General features: G+C 39.2%; 1 protein-coding gene across 1 annotated transcript in view; it reads right to left on the reverse strand.

The window, feature by feature from the left end:
• Positions 1-482: 482 nt before the first annotated feature.
• Positions 483-10,446, reverse strand: part of SLC30A10 (solute carrier family 30 member 10) — a 22,495-nt gene continuing 12,531 nt past the window's right edge. Inside the window, exons 3-6 of the mRNA XM_026846006.1 lie at positions 10,396-10,438; positions 9,892-9,975; positions 6,193-6,429; positions 483-5,458 (exon numbers count right to left, since the gene is read on the reverse strand). Coding sequence (XP_026701807.1) covers positions 4,983-5,458; positions 6,193-6,429; positions 9,892-9,975; positions 10,396-10,438 — 840 coding nt within the window. The 3' untranslated portion in view covers positions 483-4,982. The remainder of the gene's footprint in view (positions 5,459-6,192; positions 6,430-9,891; positions 9,976-10,395; positions 10,439-10,446) is intronic.

The raw sequence follows: 10,446 nt of genomic DNA on the forward strand, positions 1-10,446 counted from the left end.
TGACCCTGATGTTACATATAGAGTCTACTTTCTCCATGCAGCAACATCTTCACACACGCAGAGATGTGCACTTGAAGACAGAGAAGGCAGGAGGGTTGTTGAGTAGAAGCTAATCACCAAATGAGCAGGAATAACCTAGCAGAGCTGGGTAGTGAAACAGCACCCATGTTCTGTGAAGAGACCATCCAGTTGCAGCCAAGATGCTTGTCTGGTACCCGGGAGTTACAGGCTCTGAATTCACTCCCAGGTTAGGCAATGCTAGGATGCTTGCAGAGGAAAAACTTTTGAGTGTCTGTCCCCTTTTCTTCCAAATACTAAAAAAATTTACAGTATTAACCAGCTCACAGGTTAAGAACAGACTTGACTCATGCAAAGGTCTTAAAATTATCCAAACTGACACAAGCTCCTTACTGCCAACATACATCAAGCTCAGAACAGGTTTATTTAAAAATACACTTTATTTACAAGACATTCAGACTTCATTTTGAAAAAAAAAATATAACTGTACATAAAACTTTAAGTAATTTTTCACTAATAGTTAATAAAACCACAGTGAGATTTACAATTCATTGATTCAGCAAACATGGAAATTACATTTTGGCACATTATTTAAATCACATAATGAACAGAAAAACCGGAGGAAACTTTTAAGCAACACAACTCCATAAATGTAACAATCTTATACAGTGACATCCTAATATCAAGGTATCACTGTTCAAATAATGTATTTAACATAGAAAGTGCTTCCACTGTACAGCAGAGTAAGTAGTAGAACCTATAGAAATCTTCGCAGCTTTTGTATTACCCTTTCAGAAACATCCCTTTTACCTGCCTTCCAATTAGTGATCCAAGCTTTCCCCTAAGGTGTCAATGAATGACTAATGAACGCTACTGATTTCATTATACCTTTTCAGGTTAAGAAACCAACCTTCTTGAAAAAGTTGGTTCAGGTGGAGTGTTTATAAAGAATTTAAGTATATATAAATATATATATATTTATATCTCAGGATGACTACTTAGACAACACTTCTACACAGATGACAGGAAATATATTAGTCCTTGGAACAGCTCACATCAAGCCATCTATAGACCCTGGGTGATGAACTTCACATCAGGGGAAATGTGGATGCTGGCATATTCCCTTCAAAGTTCAGAATAAAAGGGAGCATTCAGGACAGTAAGCATTATAAACAGGTAGGGAAGGGGGAAAGAATAGGAAGGACTAAACAAGTTCAAAAATTGGTTTGAAATGGTAAAGCATATCACATAGCAAAACCAGAAAGAGGGTGAATTTGAATAAAATGGAGTGCAAAAATTAAACCAGTGTATAAAAGAGGTATTTCTAAATGGTATTATAGGTACATTACCATGACCAGGAGGCTAGCAAAACCATACCACTTTTATTGTGGAGACAAAGAATAGGAAAAACATTAAAAGGAAAAAATCACGGTTGCACTACAAGTCCAAAAAATTATCATAAAGAGCACAAGGAAAAGGAAGCCAACTGAAGACTTGGTAAAACAAAGGCAATACTCCTAAAAATAGCATTAATTATTTTTCTTTACATAGAAGAACAAAGGCAAGACCTGCATTTAGAGAGTTAGAGAAGAAGGAAAAATTAACAATCAAATTGGCACATTTTGCACATATGAAAAGGTGACAAAAAGATTATTCACTTTAAGAAAAGGCCCATGACCAATGAAGGCCAGTATTTACTGTTAATTTATTCCTAATCTCACTTTTACTCCAAAACTATATGGCAAGGCTAGCAAATGTTTCATGGTTGTACAAGTAGGTCATATGTATGACTGGTTGTGGACCAGAACACCACATAAGCTGGATAACCAGTTGAAAGTCTCCTGTATTTTAAGCAGATTTCCTTTGCTACAGACAGCGATGGACAAATAGGGGCAACTACTGCAAGAGAACCCAATCATAAGGAAGTACTTGAAGAGGACAGAGTAGCACAATCAACCTGTAATCACCAGAAATTTTATGTTACTGAATTGGAGGGAAAAAAAGCAATTAAGCTAAAGAGGCCAGAAAAGAGATTTTATGACAGTGCCATATGCTACAAAACTGAATTTAGAACAAGTGCCCACAGGTAAGGGCAAACACTGAAATATTCTGTATTTCAAAATGAGGTAAGCATACTTCAAGAGAATTAAATTAAAAGAGATACGTCAAGAACTGAAGAAAAATCAGCCAATATGAAATACATGCTGATTGGAACGGAGTCTTCTACAGAAGTAGATGGGCCACCTAGTACAGCCTAGTTGTGACACACTTAAAACAGAGGAGGAAAAGATTTTGTTGTAGGACTCAAAGGAAGGCAAGGATATCGGGTCAGAAATGTTAGCTGAATACCCGGAAAGTCTGTACACAGAAAAAGCAAGGTTCATCTCATCAATAACATAGCTCTGTTGGTTCTGCTTGCTTAAATAGTAAAGCAAATTTAAAATCTGCTTGTTTTCTATACCTGAAGATTTCTATAATCCCTGGTATTTTCCTATTTATTCACAGGCAACAATTACAGTACAATCAGACAAGAAAAAATGTTTAAGAATGTTACTTCATTGTATTTTCAGGTTACAACACTTTTAAAAGCTTAAAAAAAAAAATAGATAAGCACAGTTTTAACAAACACTGGAAGGATAAAGAAGATGGTCCATTTTGTCAAATGCCCCAACATTACAGATACTAGTTTTCTCTAATTCCAGACACAACAATACTGCCATTTCATCCTTCAACCATTTAATAAAGTGTACATATAAAAGAAATTACCTGACTTAAGACACAAATGTGTAATTATGAAAGAGTGATTGTTTTAGAGGATATCTGCATAGCAAGTCCTCCTATAGACTTTGTTGTTATTTTGGGAGCCTTCTATTCCAGTTCTCAAAAAAACCTATAAATATATTTGTTATTTACATCTAAACCTCGACATTTTATTGTCATTGATGATGATGATGTTTAAGACAAAAAGAACAGAGGGCCATCTTACTTCATGCCACACACTTTTAAAAGAGTAATTCTTAAAATGTTTCCTGATTTACATTAATTCGTGTAATAACTGCTAAACAAGATCCTGCTGCTTTCACCTCTGCTGCTGACAACAGAATCAAACAGACTGGAGGATCAAGCTTTTAATTATACTAACACATAGTTTAATTTATATAATACAAACCTACAATAAAAGTCTATCAAATATATTAATTCACCCAAGAACCTGTTCAGAAGGGGTAACTACAGATCTAGAAACATGCTATTTAGATTGCAATCACTGCTTCCGTAAATACCATTTTCCAAGCAGCAAAATATCCTGCTGTGTGTTTTAATATTCATTCATTTAATGTAATCATCCTTACTAATAAGGAGTTGGTTGCTTTCAAGCCAGCCTTACAAGGAGGTCTTGGTATTTTCCCAGTCCAGGCAGGAAATCAATTTGCCCTTTCTGTTAAGGTGTCAGAGGTAAAGACACCACTATTTTATAAAGGTGTCCCCATGAATAAATGAATAATATAGCCTGCCCAGGCCACACAGACCGTTGAAAGGCTGCTTCTGACAACAGTGTGTACTTGAAAGCTTCTGGATCTGATCTGCACAGCCAGTGAGGCTAAGAGCTACACTCAGTGTGCATTAGGTAGTGGCTCTCCTCTCCCAGAAACCTGGAGAACATACCTGACCTAAATTCAGCACTGGTGACAGGGCATGTCATCTTATTTTCATTAGAGCATTCTTGCATGCCTTCAGAAAGAGCAAGCAGCAAAAAGATAATGGGACTGCTTCACCAAACAGACTTTGAGATACACCTCTGGGCAGGGAGAGGAGGGGCAGGGCAAAGGGAAGGGCTTAGACCTTTAAAACAAACCAACAAGAAATATTTGAAACTAAACCAGGAAAAAAACCCTGTAGGTTTTTTTAGAGCTCCCTCTAAGCGATAATACTGCATATAAAACTTCAAAGGGACTTTCTTAATTAATACAATATTAAATTATGTCTTAATAATAGATCTGCAGAATTTTAACTATTCATAATAAACACATTAGCTTATTTATTCAGCATGAATAATGACAGACAATGTTAGAGATACTGCAATCATCCTGCACAATGATGAATTAAGACCATGGCTAATATAACTTCTGTTGTCAGGAGGGAAAATAAAAATAAAAAAGACTGAGTTGTACAATCACAGCAGTGAATAAGAGAAAAGTTAACTGGATGACAGCTTGTATTTCCATTTGCTAGGATCAGTACAGACAACATTATTATGTCCTTGCCTTCATGGCAAGTAGTCTATCCTTCAGCATACTTATCTGTGATTAGGCTAGGACTCCAGTATTACTAGTAAAGAAGCAAGACCAGCTTCTGCTCTGTCCCTAAATACAGGAGTCAATCAAGAAAACAATGCAAGTAAAAATTCCTGAGTGCTTCCCCTCCCCCTTAGAGACTCTTAATTTCATGCACAAATCCCACTGGCCAGAAGCACAAACGTTACTGTTAAACATGAACTGTCTATGCAAAAATGGGTTTTAATGATCAGTAAAGCATCTCTACTGAAGCCCTTTATAAATATACAGTACTTCAGCCCAGTACAATCATTAACTGGCCACAGGGCTTTCAGGAAACAGCTTGCTACAGCAGAAAAGGCCAGAGTTTCATTCCCAGTGCCACTGGCCGTTAACTGCAAGCATCAGTGCAGACAGCAATACACCCCATCCACTCTAACAACAGAAAGTCGCACGTAGTTTGGTACGGAATTGAGTTAGGCTGTATCAGAAAAATCTTAGATGAATGCAATACCCTTTGTAGAAATATTAATCCTTATTTCAGATACAAGGGGGTTTTAGGTGTATTTTGGTTTACAGCTAAAGCACAGGTTCTTTTTACCACATCAACTTCAGCTACAACCACCAATGACCCCTTTCCCAACCAGGATATGTTTGTTCTATGAAAACATAATGCAGAGTAGAGGGAATTGCCTAAAGTCGGGTACTGCTCAACTGTGATTTGCCATCAGATCTGTCACAATTTTTTACATTTTTAACACTATTCTCTGCCAGTGGATACTCGATAGGGATTTCAACATCATTTTTACTTGAACCATTGTCTTTATGCAGTGCAGAAAGGTAACTATCATTTTTCTCAGTATAGCCATTAGTTTTAGCAAGGGTGGGCTCCCGCTGACTGCAGCACAGCTGAGAGTCACAAGCTTTTGAGATGCAGGGTGAGCTGCACAGTAGCAGGGAGGTCTTGTGGTCAATGTACTCGGGCTGGATGGTCACAGAATGGATCCCTGCTTCGTGGAAAACCTTCCGTATTTTATAAGCAGCATCTTGGTAATCAGTAGGGGTTTGGCACTTGATATGAAGAGTAGCGATATTCTTCCCACCTGCAAGCTCCCAAACATGCACCTCATGAAGGCTGCTAACCCCTGGTACACGAGCTAGTCTGTCAGCTGGAAGACATAAGAGAAAGGTGTTAGAGGCTTTGGTGTCCTAACTTTCTCATTAAGAGCCCTATCCAAAAGCAGCAGTCTCTGAACTATCTCTTTAAAGAGTTGTGCTTAGTAAAATACGTCTGCTCGCAGCTGCCTTCAATTCAGCCTCCAGACGACCACAGGAGCAGGCCACCTCTCCTTTCGGGTTCACCTGTCCCTCAGGCTCCCTAATGGCAATTTACCAGCTGTTCACAGAAGCAACGTTAGAGCACCACTTCCTTGGCCAAACCCACATCTTCGGGTTTCCTTAGTCCTGAGCACGGTGGAATTCTAGAAGTAGCCAGGGCTACCCCACAATTAACCCGTGTGAACAATGCTACAAAATTAACCAACCTCAATGGAAATTTCTAAGCTGTTTTGGAAGCCTTTCGGAAGAAGCTGCTGCAGGGTTGGAAAATATTGTAAATTCAATATTGTTTCTTTCACAAACACCCCACACAAAGCATTAACAGCTCAAGACCTGGTATTTTTGATGTATTGTTGGAGTACCACATTCTCAAAATACATGCTTTAACTAATCCACAGAGATTTGATTCATGTTGCTAAGACACAGGCATGTGACTATTCCTCACAGTTCTTGAGAATTTAGAGCTATTATGAGTAAATAATCCAAACATGTCATTCCAGAAATAACATATGCATTGAAGCATATCATTAAAATTAATAGCATTTCAACAACAAATTTTACTTACTCAGTAGTTGCATATTAACACCTTTGGGAACCATCTGCAACAAAATAATTGAAGTCTCCTTGATAAGTGGGAATGCAGAAGACAAGATGATGAACACCATAATTATTGTCAGGCTTGGATCGATGTAGCACTGCCAATTACATGGAGCATTCCCCAGAGGAAGTACATGGAAGATTGTAGCAGCAACTACCACGACCACAGATCCCAGTGCATCTCCCATAACATGCAAAAGAACACCTGAAACAAATGGCACAATTTCCATTAGGGGTGGCATTTTTTGGGGGATGGGAGGAGAGTAATGCTGCATTTTTCAAGTCTGTTCTACTTGACATGAAAAATGCATTATTCCAGGCACTAACATCATACCTGGAGTTTTCAATAACAGTTTTCAGAACAAAACAGCAAGGGAAATACTGACTCTGAACCACAGCTGCTTAAGTGGGATGCATTATTAAACATGTAGGGTATGCTGGCAACTGCGGTCCAACTGCAATGCCATGGCAACCTAAAATGTGTTTGCTTAAATGCCTGCAGATTATTAAGAGATCCTGGCACATTAAATCTCAATTCTCAATTAAAAAATGATGACTAAATCTACCCATTCTACCCTGGAAGCTAAGAAAGCCACAGACCACCCCCAGTAACAGTTATTCTCCTCCATCACTTCTATGACACTGTTGAAATCTGAAAAGTTACCTAAGTGAAACCTAAGCCCATTCCTATGGCTCCAAATGCCTTCAAACTCCAATTTTTGGATCAAGCTTGATTACTAGTCATATTAAACCCTGTTCCACCAACACTAGACTCTCAGACCCCCAAAAAATCAGAATCTGGTTTGAGATTCAGTCACACAGATGACACGGTTTAATATGTGCCTGGATTACTCTAAATTGAGAGGAATGATGGGTACCACTTTCTACATCTGTAGACATGTTTCTGCACAAATGGTAATGACACAGAACAGGTTCTTGTAATAACACATTTTTAGCTGCCCTTTCAACTACAATGACCAAAGTAGTCTTCTTGCTATAAAGCTGTGATAATCTAAGAACTCCCTTTTTTTTTTTTTTTACTACTTTACATAATCTTCCTTCTTCCCATCATTGCTCAAATGCACTCCAGTTCTCTCAGTCTTTACTGTTCAGACTCAGATTTCATTCCAACCCATGCCTAATTCATTACATCTCTAAATATATGAAGTTAATTTCTTTGCCAATACTTGTTATTCAAAGCCTGTCAGAGAATAAAATGGTCCACCTCCTTCTAACATCCCTTTGACAAGCACTTTCAAGAGCTTCATTCCAATTTAATCACTTCCACTGGGCTGGAGAAGTTGTAAAAGGCTCCTTCCAAAACTCATTAACAACACAGCAAAGAGTTTTGACTGTTTGGTGATGCTGGACACTGGATTACACCTAGAGCTGTGCCTGTGCTGCTGTTACTTGCCAGCTCTGTGCATGAACATGGATCTTCTGTATGAGAAGTGAAGGCAATAGCCACTGGAGTTCCTCTGAATCACTTGGGTCAGATAAGAAAGTACAAGCTTCCAGTGAGTCCAGCTCTTTCTGCTGGCGTAAGGCATGTTCTGCCCCATTTGGCAGACTCCCACAGGGTTTTACTCCTCCTAACAGTGTTGCAGTGTTTCCTTTTCATTTACAAATAATCCTGATTCAGCATGGGCTATCAGCTATTGCACTAACAAGAGGGACAGGCAGGATGCAATTGCCAAGGCAACTAACTAGAGAGCACAGCTTAAAAAGAACAGGGAAGTGCTTCAGAAAGTCTTCTTTTGAATTAAGAAAAAAGTTGATTAATTATGAATTGAGAATACAGAATTTGGAAAATGCTTATTTTACATTACTAACACCATTAACATGTACGTCCTGGTTACACATCACATAATGAGGGCCTAGATAGAAATGAACCCATTTCCCTGTTGATCCCCAAAAGCTATGGCTGTAAGACAGAACTGATTATGAATTTTTATTAAATTAAATAAAGCAGTGTGGTAAGACCATAGGTAACACTGGTAGGTTTCCAACAGCTTGTGTTGGAAAGTCTGAATTAATCTGCATATGCTCAAGTAAAAGGAGTAATTTTACACTACAATAATTAATCTTGTCAGGCAGAATGTATGAATTCCTGTTCCTACCACTTTTAAAATCAAGGAAGCCGTTCCTCTGCCAATCCATTTTGTGCAGCCATGTTTTTCAGGGAGGCTCCAATTCTATGATGTACAGAATTTTTTGCCAAGCAATTATGAAGTAAGTATAGCTATGTAACTCGCTTCAAAAGAAAAACATAGATTTGAGACAGAATTTTAAAAACACATATCTGTAGCACTGGCTACAAAAGCAAGGAATATTTGTAAGGACAATAAAAACAGATTTTGCAAAGATGACATACTAAAGTAGCACTTAAAAAAAAATCCTCTTTTTAAAAAGCAAAGACGACAGGTATCTTAAAGTAACTGACACAAAACTCCTTATCCTTCAATCATTTCTTAAAGTTCCCAGCATCGTTATGCCTAAGCACTACCGTTCGGGCAAGTAAGGCCTGCTCTAAAATATACTCATCAGTTTCTTCTCTCCTCCATTCCTGAAAGTGAGTTTTCTTTTCCTGCTCCAATAATCTTACCACTATAATGCCATAATATCCAGTGATACCAATTTCTAGATGTTCAGGGAAGTATTATGACTCTAGCACATGGTTTGATTTCCAAAGTGTCTTCCCTTATAGACAACTCTGAAAACACTTTTGAAAGACAGGTAGACAGACACACACCAGAAAAAAAACCAAACAGGTGCCTGGCAGCCATGTCAACCTCTTAAGCTGAATTCACGTGATGTCAATTTACAGGACTTTGGAGGAATATCAGATGCTGATAAGTGACCATAAGAAGCCTGAAACTACCATTCTGTTTCAGCTTTCTGACAGCCCTTTCCTTGGGGTCAAACTCAATGTCTAACATACTCAGGTATCTGCTTTTGGCTCAGAATAGGTATGCAAACATGCAAGCATATAAACACCTATAGAGAGAGGGAGAAAGACGCTTGGTTAATTTATTCCTAAAATAGCTATCCTGTTTCACTCCACAGATACCGAGAGACCTGCAGAATTACAACCTAAGAACGGCTGATCGCATCACAGACTCTCTCAGGCAGAGGTTCACAGTTCAAGGACCTGGAAAAACACCGTGCTGAAGCACTAGTTTCAGCACCTTCTTCTCTGTGCTGACAACAAAATATTGTCAACCTCAGAATTTCAAGAAATTCTGTTTTCTGCCCAAAAGCATTTGGAAGTTGAAAACTGCTCAACTATGACAGCAGTGACACTCAAAGAAGTGCCTCATACCTACCTGCTTTACCTTCCTATAAAGCCTCTAGTGACTTGAGCTTAGTGCAGTAGGCTTTGCCTCCTTTCCAAAAAGTTCAGCTGCACTCTTCTACAGAATTAAAACCAAAATATGAGCACAGTTGGAGCCAAATCAGCATCACATTATTTTGTTATTATCAATGTTATTTCATACAATCAAAATCTTTTTGCTAAAGATAACTGTTTATATACATACAAGAGTCCTGGGCTTTTGCTCAAATTCTTAAATGGTACTTAAAAAAAAAAAAACAAAAAAACTCTGAAGTGAAAACCAGAAAGTGTTTAAAGTTAATACAATATAAGCAGTATACTCCCATGCTGTACCTCTGATGTTCAAGGCTTCAGACTTCTTTACTTTTTTCTTCTCAGGCCCCTCTTCAGGGCTTTTTTGGTCATTTGGTGAATCACCTGCATTCAAAGAAGAAACGCTGTGTTGTGTATAAGTTCTACAAACAGAAAAAACACCAACCTTCTCAAAACCAACTTATTTCAAACATGAGAAGAAAAAACAAACAAACAAACAAGCCAAAACATTTTCCACACAACTCTCTGAGCAACGCCGCCTTCTCCCATCCCGAGGGGACGCCCAGCAGCCCAGTGTAAAGTACAAGGTGAAGGAGAAGGCGGAGGCGGGTGTCAGGGAGGCTAGAGAAATCCCCCGGGGCGCTGAGCGGGTTTGGGGCTCCGAAGGGGCCCAGAGGCGGGTTCTGGGGACAAACGGGAGGGACAGAGGGGACAGGAAGGGGTGGGTGGCGCGAAGGGGAAAGGTGCGGGACACGAGGGGAAGGCTGGGTGGCGAGGCGAGGCGAGGCTGCAGCCGAAAGGCACCTGCTTCATCCGCCTCCCCCGTCGGGGCGCCGCCGGGCACGGCCTGCAGCG

This window comes from Athene cunicularia (genome assembly GCF_003259725.1).
Source record: "Athene cunicularia isolate RWA chromosome 3 unlocalized genomic scaffold, athCun1 chr3_part1, whole genome shotgun sequence".
NCBI lineage: Eukaryota > Metazoa > Chordata > Aves > Strigiformes > Strigidae > Athene > Athene cunicularia.